The sequence below is a fragment of the Miscanthus floridulus genome, chromosome 19, assembly GCF_019320115.1.
Source record: "Miscanthus floridulus cultivar M001 chromosome 19, ASM1932011v1, whole genome shotgun sequence".
NCBI lineage: Eukaryota > Viridiplantae > Streptophyta > Magnoliopsida > Poales > Poaceae > Miscanthus > Miscanthus floridulus.
In genome coordinates this window covers 58128001-58139808 of record NC_089598.1, presented here as the reverse complement: position 1 = coordinate 58139808, position 11808 = coordinate 58128001, and the positions used below count along the sequence as shown (strand labels likewise).

Below are 11808 nucleotides of genomic sequence, written 5' to 3'. Positions count from 1 at the left end.
CTGCTCCCTTCCATTTTCCATTGACCTCGCCCCTCTCGTCCGTCTCCTCCGTCCCAAAGGGTCGAATTTTCCCGAGGCCGGAGCCACACCTTCCCCTCCCCGCGTCCCACGATTCGCCGTCGGAAAGAGCCAAGGCAATGGAACCCGAGCCGCCCCCGCGTGAGGTGAGGCGTGCCTTCCGTGCCGGTCGCCTGCGTCGCGGGGCGCATTGCCGTGCCGCCCCCGCGGGAAAGGGAGATTCCCGCCACCTATTAATCGTCCTCTCTAGCTTTAGGCCGTTTTCTGCCTTGGGAGCAGGACACAAACGCAGGAGATATTTAACTTTTTACTACTATAATAGATTCGGATAGCACTGACGGGCGATATAATTTTAGCAGCAGAGACAGAAACAAGTTAAAATAAATATCATTTTTGCCATGCACGCAAGCCACGATGGCGCTGAGTCATCAGCCAATGCGAAAAGACCATGCTACCCTTCCCCTCTTACTTTTGCCAGGCCATAGATTAAATAACGGACGCCTCAGTGCTAACTGATATACGTATACTTATATTTTCAAGACATTTCTTCTTTAATTTTTAAAGGAAAAACGAGCACATACGATGTCATCAAGATGTCATGGCTAAGAGCAGAGCACGACGATTAAGGCCAGCGTTCGGCACGCTCGTACGAGGCCGGCGAGGGGCTCCTCAGAGCCATGATCTTCCACAGCGCGGCGGCATTCGTGCTTCTACTCATCGCCCCGCCGTCTTCAATGTTATCTGCAGGTCGGCCTGCTCCGAAAGCCCACGGCGGAGCACCCCGCATACGCCTTGCCGCCGTAGGCCTGGGGACCGGGACGCCCTCGTCGATGTACCCCTTACCGAGATCGTCACGTCCGCCAGCTTCGCGGTGCACGTGGGCGCCGCGCTGGGTAGCGAGGCCGCCCTAGGGCGCACGTGCTCGAAGGCGTTCCGGAAGGATGAGCACGAGCTCGTCCATAAGTCCGATGGCAAGACCATCGAGTGGCTGCTGCAGCAGGCGCAGCTGGTCATCCTCGCGGCCACTGGCACCGGCACGCCCGCTGGAGCCGGCCGCGCTCGTCGGAGCCGGGGAAGGGCAGCGGAGTCTGGGTCACGCCCGTTGGAGCCGGGGAAGGGCGGCGCGCCAGATCCGGACTACAACGCCTTCGTCGGAGGACGAGCCTGAGCCGTGGCCGAGCGCACAACATGGCCGAAGAGCAAATCACGGCGTACGGATCGCCGAGATCATGGAGCCGCCCCGGTGCACGACCACCATGCTGGTCTTGGGCGTCGGCGTCCTCAAGCAGCGCGATGGGTGACGGAGGCCTGGAGAGGAGCAGGAAACGCGTGATGTTCCAGGACCTGGAGCCCGTGCGCGAGGACGTCGAGGCCGCATAGGTCGGTGGCGCACGGCTGGCAATGGCAGTGGTGTCGAGCATCCGGTTGGAGTGCAGTAGCTCTACGGCCCCCGCCGTGTTTATCGACGGGTTCGTGGTCGACCCCGATCGCCGGCACCACATACTGCGGGGATGACGTCGACGAGGCTCGACTTCGAGGGGCACCACGCCGTCGAGGGCGCAGCCGCGCAGGGCTCTTCGTGTCTACGGTCGTGGTGAAGACGATAAGCATGCGGTGAGCACTGCGCGTCGCCGTGGACGGCAGCACGGTGCACCGCGGCGTGGCCGAGCTCGTCCCCTCCCATGGCTGTGCGGTGATGGTTGAAGGTTGAAGGATGGGGAGGGAGAGGGGGGCAGAATAGAGAAGCCAGGGGTAGGAGCGGTCATTTTACCTGAGGCTGTTCATTCGGATTTAAGCGGCACTGTGGTGCTGGTATGTCAGGTAAGGAAAAAAAATCATCATATGTTATAACGGTAAAAAGTTAAATATCGTCAGACGCAGCCCCGCGGGAAAGCCGGGCGCCGCATGGATCGAGGCATCCGCTGTTCCCGTCTCAAGACCCAGTTTTGGCGTCTTGGCGTAGCGGGACGGAGGAGGACGACGGGGGTCCGGAGCGCAGGGCCGCGGCGGCAAGCCGGGATCTCGGAGGCGCCGCGCTGTTGAGTGTTGACGTCTTCTCGTTCCTTCCTGGGAGGAGGTGATTTCTCTGCTGAGGAGCTCCTCTCCCTCTGCAGTTTATTTGCTTTTTTTAGGTTGGTGGGGGGTGGAGTTGTTGGGTGGGAGAGGAGCTGGAATTTATTGCGAGCTGCTTCCTTGGAGACCATTGCTGCTCGAATCTGAGCTCCTCTTCTTCTTCCAAGGGAGTTGCCAATCGCGTTCTGCAGCAAGATTGATTTGGACAAGATTGGAGCGAATTGGCTACTCGGCAGGCGTCCAAAAACCCTGAGCTTCTGGTCTTGTCGACTTCTTGGGGCATCTGGGAGTGGCTTTGCTGCAGTGATTCACTTGAATCTTGAGGAATGGCGCCGAACAGGAGGCTGGAGAAGCTCAAGCTCAGCACATTGTTGACTTTCATGCGTTGTCACAGGGGCTCTAGTGATGATCACTCACGGATTGGGACAGTGGGGTTCTCCCGAGTCGTGTACGTCAACGAGCCTGATAGGCTTCAAGAGGGATTCAGTTACCCGCTGAATGAAGTGTCGACGACAAAGTACACTCTGGCCACCTTCCTGCCCAAGTCCCTCTTCGAGCAGTTCAGGAGGGTGGCTAATTTCTACTTCCTTGTCTCTGGTATCCTTGCCTTGACTCCACTCGCACCTTACACGGCAGTGAGCGCGCTTGCGCCGCTCTGTGTCGTGATTGTAGCCACCATGGCAAAAGAAGGGGTTGAGGACTGGCGGAGGAAACAACAGGTATCATTCCTGTGGTCTTTTGTTTACATCCAAGCTTGAATATTTATTGAATTTAGTTCATGACATGACCCGTGTGTTTTGAATAAACTCAACTGGCTCATATGCTTTAGTTAATTCAATGTTTGTTTCATATATTGTATAATATAAATTGAAACAGACTTTGCTTCCTCTTTCTTGGTGTTGGATTGTCAGGTACATTCTCTATACGTATCTGGGTTTGGGGAAATAATATACATTCATGACTTTTACAAACAATGAGTACTCATTATGAACAATTCACTGAGCTATATTACCATGTATTTTGGTGTCTGAAACTTAAATTCTTAATTTGATAATTTTCCATGCTTGTGCTTTGACCATGTGATTCATTATTGATTATACTCACAGTTGTCTATTCTACTTGTGTCGCTGTGTGTCATGATGTAGCAATAGTTTTTAGTCTTAGTTGTAGCATTTAATATTCGAAGAAGTCATCTTTCTTCTATATATATAAATGCCGAGCTTATCTGGGAATCAAGGTGTGGCATAATTAAATTTGTTACAAGCTCATATAGTTTCTGTGATGGTTTTCTTTGGCTGGAATTAGACGTATTTGACTGTGTTACTGTAATTTAGTTAATTTGAATGTCTATGTAAATTTTCCATGCCATTGGTATATTAAATAGATCTATGCAACTACATCACCCAGGATCACGAGATCAATAATCGGATAGTCAAAGCGCATAGGGGAAATGGCCATTTTGAAGAGACAAAATGGAAGAATATCAGAGTTGGAGATGTAATAAAGGTGGAGAAGGATAATTTCTTTCCTGCTGATATGATTCTGCTTTCATCTAACTATCCGGATGGAATCTGTTATGTAGAGACTATGAACCTCGATGGTGAGACAAATTTGAAAATTAAACAAGCTCTCGAGGTGACATTAGATTTACAGGAGGACATAAAGTTCAGGGAAGTCAGACAAACAATAAAATGTGAAGACCCAAATGCGAACCTCTACTCCTTTGTCGGTTCAATGGAATGTAGAGGCCAGCAGTATCCCCTGTCACCCCTACAGCTTCTTCTTCGGGACTCAAAACTACGGAACACAGACTACATATATGGGGCTGTCACCTTCACAGGTCATGATACAAAAGCGATGCAAAATGCAACTGATCCACCATCTAAAAGAAGTAAGATTGAGAAGAAAATGGATCAAATTATTTACCTTCTGATGTCTTCTCTACTCATGATTGCATTACTTGGTTCTGTCTTCTTTGGGATCTGGACCAAAGAGGACCTAAGAGATGGTGAGCTCAAACGGTGGTATCTTCGGCCAAATGCTACTACTATATTCTATGATCCAAAGAGAGCAGCTCTGGCATCTTTCTTTCATTTGTTGACGGCCTTGATGCTATACAGCTACTTCATTCCCATTTCTTTGTATATATCCATTGAGATGGTCAAGATCTTGCAAGCTTTGTTCATCAACCAGGATATTGAAATGTATCATGAAGAATCAGATAAGCCAACTCATGCTCGTACTTCGAATCTAAATGAAGAACTAGGTATGGTTGATACAATTCTATCCGATAAGACTGGAACATTGACGTGCAACATGATGGAGTTCATCAAGTGTTCAATTGCTGGTACTGCCTATGGTCGGGGTGTCACTGAAGTTGAGAGAGCTATGGCTATGAGGAAAGGTGCCAGGTTAGATAATGACATTGAAAATGGAGACCACAAAGATGAAAAAATTGACAACAGTCCCCATGTTAAAGGGTTCAATTTCAAGGATCCACGAATAATGGATGGGAAGTGGATTCATGAGCCTAACAGAGATATGATAAGAGATTTTTTCCGTCTCCTAGCCATCTGCCACACATGCATTGCGGAAATAGACGAAAATGAGAAGGTTTCATATGAAGCTGAGTCCCCTGATGAAGCTGCATTTGTTATTGCAGCAAGAGAACTAGGGTTTGAGTTTTACAAGAGGTCGCTGGCAACTATAATTGTTCGTGAACGGGATCCAAGTCAGAATGTTGTTTTGAAAAGGTAAGTCAAATTTCTTTGCTCTTTCCTCTATGGATTATCCTTACTTAGTACCCAATACTGATCCTTTTACATTCTGGTACAGAAAGTATGAACTCCTAAATATATTGGAGTTCAGTAGCTCAAGGAGGCGGATGTCTGTGCTAGTCAAGGAACCAGAGGGAAGGATATTACTTCTCAGCAAGGGCGCGGACAGGTTAGTGCTCTATTTACGCTAGATTTCCATGTTTTAGTCGCATATCATCTTCAGCGGTCTGCTTGTGTCCATGATTTCTTAATCGTAGTCTCTGTAAACAGTGTGATGTTCAAAAGACTTGCACCAAATGGAAGAAAATTTGAAGAAGAAACAAGAAGACACATAAATCAGTATTCTGACTCTGGTCTAAGAACCTTGGTTCTAGCATACCGTGTCTTAGATGAGAAAGAGTACAAGGAATTCAATGAAAAATTGAATGCTGCCAAAGCATCTGTAAGTGCTGATAGAGATGAAAAAATTGAGCAGGCTGCTGATAGCATTGAACGGGACTTGATTCTTCTTGGTGCTACCGCAGTTGAAGATAAGCTCCAGCAAGGGGTATGCCTTTTTGTGGATAAGCCTTTCTGTTTCGCATCTTATTTTTACGCTTTCTAGAGAACCTTGCCTGTTCATGTACTCATGTGCACGTACATATTCAGGTGCCTGAATGCATAGACAAGCTTGCACAAGCCGGAATTAAGATATGGGTCCTGACAGGCGACAAGATGGAGACGGCAATCAATATTGGGTAAGCATTATATACCTGCATCGAAGTAGGAACTTTTTATTTCAACCTGACTATTTCCTTCTCTGATTGGTGAGCTTCCCATCTGCAGGTTTGCATGCAGCCTGCTTAGACAAGGCATGACACAGATAATCGTCACACTGGAACAACCTGACATCATCGCGTTGGAGAAAAATGGTGACAAACAAACAATTGCTAAGGTGAATAATTGATTTCATTACCTGCCTTTTTGAAGCATCAGGCATGTTGCAGTCATTTTACATATAACACTGTTAACGTTGGAATGCCCTATATATACAATTATAGCTCTCTATTGTTTGAAAAAGTAACAAGGCATACATTCACAATTATATTTATTGAGAACCAAATCAATCGATATCATCGTAGTTACGTCCTTTTTGTTGGCTCTCCAGGCATCAAAGCAAAGGGTTATGGGTCAGATAGAGGATGGAATCAAACAAATTCCACCTTCAACTCAAATTAGCACTGCATCATTCGCACTAATCATTGATGGTAAATCACTAACTTATGCTTTGGAAGATGATGTCAAGTTTAAGTTCTTGGATCTTGCTATCAAGTGTGCATCAGTGATATGTTGCCGATCTTCACCAAAACAGAAGGCACTGGTCAGATTTCTTTCTATTCTTAAGTTTCCGTCTCTTTTCTATGTATTTTCAGAGCGTATTCTTCAAGAGCATACATGCATAAACATTTGCAACAATTCCAGGTTACAAGACTTGTTAAACAAGTAACACATAAGGTGACTTTAGCAATAGGTGATGGGGCAAATGATGTTGGCATGCTTCAAGAAGCTGACATAGGGGTTGGCATCAGTGGTGCTGAAGGAATGCAGGTTACTGATTCGATGCTGTATAACTTTTGCTAATTGTGCCCATGATTTCTTTTCTTATTATTTGTTTCTTATGATATCCTAGGCTGTCATGGCTAGTGATGTTGCTGTTGCCCAATTCCGCTTCTTGGAACGGCTACTTCTAGTGCATGGACATTGGTGTTACCGCCGTATTTCAATGATGGTATAGTTGCCATTTACATTGATTTTAATCTTTTTTTCCACATGGGACAACCCGGAAATTTCATTACCAAAAGAAACAAAATTTAAAAGTACCACAAGTATAATGTTTGCACCGCCAAACATTCCAAAAATCAGAGTGATCCTGAGAGCACAATGGTCTCTGGAACACGCCCCAAAACGCTTTCAAACTACATAGCAGACACAAATCGGCCATGGTCAGGCTGTCAGGCCCATGTACTCCCACTCCCAACCAGAGATGAAACTAAGACTCCCCACAGACGATGAGCGTAAAAACAAACTAAGTCAACTCATGTGTTGCTTTGGACTTAGACTGCATGCTTCTAATCTCTTGGCCCGAAACATTTATTTTGATCTACTATTCAGGCTTCGAAATTCAAGTCTTTTGATAAAATATTTTTTTGGGATTGATGTGCAGATATGCTATTTCTTCTACAAGAATGTTACTTTTGGTGTCACTATCTTTCTGTACGAAGCATTTGCATCTTTCTCCGGGAAGCCAGCTTATAATGATTGGTTCTTGTCACTCTATAATGTTTTCTTCACCTCCCTTCCTGTCATTGCTTTGGGGGTATTTGACCAGGATGTGTCTGCCAGGCTGTGCATACAGGTACGCCGATATTTAAACAGTTTCGGTAATTAAAATAATTGGAGTAGGCAAATTTAGATATGTTACCTACTTCCCTGTCAAATCTACTTCTACCATATATTTTTGAAGAAAATGTGCTTTCTACCCTTGGGTTAGCGGAAGCTACATAATTTTTTCTGTTGATTAAAAGAATTTTCATGGTATATATGTTTTCAGTTTGTTTAAGAACTATCTTTCTGTTAGTATAAGGGTTTTTTAACCTGTGAAAATTCCTTTATAAGTACCATTTTTGGGGGTTTTGAAGTCCCAGTTTCGCTGCCATATTGAATGAATCAAGGAAACACTATCTTTCAAGTTATTTGAAGGCACTCCTTTTGCCTTGAGTTGTGCGCACTCCTTTTGCATTTGTGTTACCTACCTTGTAACTTGCCTTCTGTTCTCTGTTCCTTTGCAGTATCCACAGCTATACCAAGAAGGAGTACAGAATATATTATTCAATCGGCGTCGGATACTTGGCTGGATGCTTAATGGTGTTATGAATGCTGTCTTAATCTTTTTCTTCTGCATCACTGCCTTTGAGGACCAGGCATTCCGTCAGGATGGTCAAGTTGCGGGCTTGGATGCTCTAGGTGTCGTCATGTACACTTGTGTTGTATGGGTTGTCAACTGTCAAATGGCGCTCTCTGTGAACTACTTCACCATAATCCAGCACATATTCATATGGGGCAGCATTGCAGTATGGTACCTCTTCCTCTTGGTTTATGGTGCCATAAACCCGAGGTTCTCAACTACAGCCTACATGGTCTTCATCGAACAGCTGGCCCCAGCCCTCTCATTTTGGTTGGTGACACTTTTTGTTGTGATGGCAACACTTGTCCCCTACTTCAGCTATGCCGCGATTCAGATCCGTTTTTTCCCAATGTTCCACAACAAGATTCAGTGGAAACGGTACATGGGGAAGGCTGAAGATCCAGAAGTGGCAAGGCAGTTGTCATCACGACACCGGACCTCGTCGCAGCAGAGGATGGTTGGTATCTCTGCTCGTCGCGATGGTAAGGCTATGCAAATAACAAGGGAGACAGAGCTAGAAGTTGAGGCGTAGCATTGTTGGTAGATTTTGCGTTTTGTACAGCTTATAGGATATTGTCTCCGGCAAGATGACAGCTGAACTGATTGGAACTTGGGGTGTTCCTGGATCGCTGCTTATATGATGTCATGGGAGCTGTTCCCGTTCAGATGATAGAGCAAGACCACAGATTGCTTTGATAGGTCACAAGGAGGCAAAGAGAATACCTGCTGTAAAGTTCAATTTTAGGAGTTCAAGGCCTTGTGGTTTTTCTTTTCCTGCTTCTCCTACACATGTAGATGCTTGTAACCAGATTGGTAGAATTTCGTTTTGTGTTTTATTCCTTTTTACCCCCCTTGCCTGCTGTCTCTCAAGTGTATTTTAAACAATAATGGTAAGGCTTCTGATTTGAGTGGCTTTCATGCTTTATTATTTGGAGGAAAGAATCATAAAATGGGTGATTTATAATCTAAAATTGGCCTCAAATATTTGTTTGCATGACTTGGCAAATATGGGGAGGCCACAAAGCTAGTGCATTTGTGCCCTCACTATAATCATTCCTTCACTTGTCCTTGTTCAATTTTTCTAGAAAATAATTATTCTATTGTATTACTCCATCTGTTTCAAATTATAAGTCGCTTTGACTTTTTTTGTTATATAGATTTTGCTTTGTGATAGAAAAATCAAAGCGACTTATACTTTGTAATGGAGGGAGTACTGATTAAGTGGAAGGAAAATGGGCATTTTGGAGGAAAACCACTTTCTATGTGAAAACAACACTTCCTGATTTGATTCAACTGTTAATTGCGGGTCAGAATGGCAAAAACAATTTTGTCTGGAACTAAGATAAATACAAGTCTTACTGTATGAAAAGTGAATAAGTGAACCAAGAGGTAAATAAGCTTTAAACAGTGACACGAAGAAAACACAAGGTTCAACATTACATGGATTTACAACATTTGTTTTATTTCCGTTCTGTATTACTACCATACTAACCTGCAATTAAGGGCAGCAAAGGAGCAAAGAACTTGAGCCGCTGAGCGCCCGGTCACGTCACGTGTCACGGCTCCGGCAGCGGCAGTGGCGGCGCAGCCGGCTGCTTTGTCTCCGCGGCTGGCACCACTGGGCGGCGCCGGTGCGCGCTCCTGCGCCAGCGCGCCAGCCTGGTGCAGTCGTAGGACTCGTCGGGCCCCTGGGCCTGCGCGGCGCACACCCGGCCGAAGACACAGGAGAGCACGGTGAGGACGAGCACCGCGGCCAGCATCCCGAAGAAGGCGCCGACGGAGCCTGATGACCCCGACGAGGCGCCGTGCCGCGGCGCCGCTGCAGCTACGCCGCCCACGCCGGACACCTGGTAGTTGGGCAGCGGCACCGTCGTCGTCGCCGCCGTCATCGGCGTGGTCGGTGTCGCTGGCATGACGGCCGCCATTGTTGATTGCTTGGGCGTAACGTACAGAAGAGAGAGTTGGTGGGTGGTGAATGTGTGCCGCACTTTGAGCTGGGGAAGGAGGAGGGTGGCGGATGCCGTGCCCATGAGGTGAGCAATGAGCATGGGTGGGAGCAGTGAGGCGGCGAAAGTGTCACTTGCTTTTTTCTCCTTTCAATTTAGTAGTATATATAGTACTAATGCTTGGTATTGTGGTGGTGTGATGGACGGAGAGGAGAGGATAGGGGAGAAAGAAAATTTAATCAAAGAGGGGAGAAAATTAAAAATGGTTTTTTTGGTCACCTTTAACGTGGAAAGACCTATTAGTGGGCACGAGAGCATGGAAATGGGAACAAGAGGAGAGAGAGAGAGAGCATGCAAATGCATAATTTGGCTATCTCATGCATGCTTTCATGTTGTTATTAGATTAGATGGATGGTGTCTTAGTGTGTATCTAGGAAAAAGGAAACAACTTGTCTGATCGGATCTGCTCATGACTCGGCAAGCCTAAGAACCATTGGACGCGGAGAGGGAAAAGGTGGCATGATTGGTGTGGCAAATATATTTGAATGGAAACTTCGCTTTGTCCTTTAGGTTTTTCTATTGGCCCAACGTCTGTTTTTCTTCTTCTAGGGAGCATCCATCTTCTTTTGATGACTTGTCTCTACCGGGGTCTTTAATGTGGCAATCAGCACCGTCTACAAATCCTGCTCACCAGCGTAACCAGGCCTATTCAGACTAATATCTAGTCTGGTTATCTTTCTTTTAACCTACGCTTATGTTGAGAATACTAGGGTTTGTTTGTCTGTTTATTTGTAGATTAAACAAAATTATGTTGTTATAGCATATATTAGTTTTGTTTTAACACCAAAAATGTGTCTCGATAGTCAGGCCGAGAGGTACAATCCCATTTATCCCTTGTTCATTATGCTGCGTGAAGCAGATTCAGAACATATCAATGACCAAACCACGACCATGAAAAATGCAACTGCTGTTAAGCGTCCGAGTCTACGGCTCTCCCCATTTTAAAAGGGGGTTAAGAGCATCTCCAACGGTCCCTCAATACAACTCCTCCAATAAAATGGTATTGGGATAGCCCAATATCACTTTCTAGATTTATTGGGGAGATGCTGCAACAGTACCTTAATATATCTACCCAATACCCATATAAAAGGTGGGTCCCATGAGGGTGTAAGAGAAAATATGGCTGAAAAGTGGTAATTGGAATAGTCCCCATTATATTGGGGGAGTTGTATCTCCCCCTTTCTTCGAGGAGAGATAAGGAAAATATAAGTGGCCACAAAAAAGAAAGAAATATTGGGGAACTGCTGCAGCAAGAAAAAACATAGTTGTTCCTAATATAACAGTTTTATAGAGACAGAGGGAGATTTTGGGAGAACTGTTGTGTAAGGAAAATGGACCCTAGGCCCATTTACTTTGGATTTTGGTATTTGATGACCAACACAACCAAATTGGACTAATAAATTTGCAAGTAATTGTTTTATAGTTCAATAGGGTGCAAGACGTGACTTAGACGAAAGCGACATGATGATCCCACGATCAACACCAAAAGCAAGACCCTAGAAGCACAAGAGAAGACCCAAGATATCAAGCAAAGTCGAAGCACGAAGATAGGAACCAAGCCGGACGCAAGACCGTGAAGAAACAAGCATGGCAGAGATGACCTGACGCGCCCTTCGTAAGGACCGGACATGTCCGATGGGTAGTCTGAGACAGCGGCAAGCGTCAGCAGGCGACCGGACGCTAAAGAAGAAACAAGACCTGACGCGATGATAGCACTGTTCATCATCTCGGCAACACCTTCAGTGTGACCGGACGCGGCAGATGGATCACCGGACACACCAGGCAGCAGCGTCCGATCGGTTCCAAAAAGGTTCTAGAGAGGCACAAACGCGACCGGACGCGTCTGGTGGCAAGTGACCAGACTCAGCGCCGAGTTTGATCAACACTCTAGCTTTAATGATCGGAACGACCAGACGCGTCCGGTCAGGACGACAGCAGCGTGTGCTCAATAGCAGAAAGCTAGGTTTCGTCCCCAACGGCTACTTTCTCT

General features: G+C 46.0%; 2 protein-coding genes across 4 annotated transcripts; one reads left to right on the top strand and one right to left on the bottom strand.

Moving 5' to 3' along the window:
- The first annotated feature begins 1865 nt into the window (after positions 1-1865).
- Positions 1866-8724, top strand: LOC136527121 (putative phospholipid-transporting ATPase 9). 3 transcript variants are annotated; one of them, XM_066519739.1, is made up of 12 exons: positions 1866-2095; positions 2259-2810; positions 3499-4844; positions 4927-5037; positions 5139-5415; positions 5517-5605; positions 5694-5802; positions 6016-6228; positions 6330-6455; positions 6538-6636; positions 7072-7263; positions 7697-8724. In XM_066519739.1, the coding sequence occupies exons 2-12, from the start codon at positions 2418-2420 to the stop codon at positions 8342-8344; spliced, it is 3603 nt and encodes a 1200-aa protein (XP_066375836.1). In that variant the 5' UTR covers positions 1866-2095; positions 2259-2417; the 3' UTR covers positions 8345-8724. The 3 variants fall into 3 exon arrangements, with proteins under 3 accessions (XP_066375836.1, XP_066375834.1, XP_066375837.1); XM_066519740.1 differs by lacking the exon at positions 1866-2095 and having other exon boundaries at positions 2672-2810; positions 3499-3597; positions 3674-4844; XM_066519737.1 differs by having other exon boundaries at positions 1866-2810.
- LOC136527122 (uncharacterized) lies at positions 5658-9853 on the bottom strand. Its single transcript, XM_066519741.1, has 2 exons — positions 9305-9853; positions 5658-5687 (listed from the first exon to the last, which is right to left on the bottom strand). The coding sequence occupies exon 1, from the start codon at positions 9840-9842 to the stop codon at positions 9369-9371; it is 474 nt and encodes a 157-aa protein (XP_066375838.1). The 5' UTR covers positions 9843-9853; the 3' UTR covers positions 5658-5687; positions 9305-9368.
- Positions 9854-11808: the final 1955 nt, after the last annotated feature.

Excerpts from the sequence above, each read along its gene's own strand:
- LOC136527121 (XM_066519739.1), top strand. The coding sequence starts at position 2,418 with ATGGCGCCGAACAGGAGGCTGGAGAAGCTCAAGCTCAGCACATTGTTG. Across the intron at positions 2,811-3,498 it reads ACTGGCGGAGGAAACAACAG|GATCACGAGATCAATAATCG; the intron begins GTATCATTCCTG and ends TACATCACCCAG. Across the intron at positions 5,606-5,693 it reads GAGACGGCAATCAATATTGG|GTTTGCATGCAGCCTGCTTA; the intron begins GTAAGCATTATA and ends TCCCATCTGCAG.
- LOC136527122 (XM_066519741.1), bottom strand. The coding sequence starts at position 9,842 with ATGGGCACGGCATCCGCCACCCTCCTCCTTCCCCAGCTCAAAGTGCGG.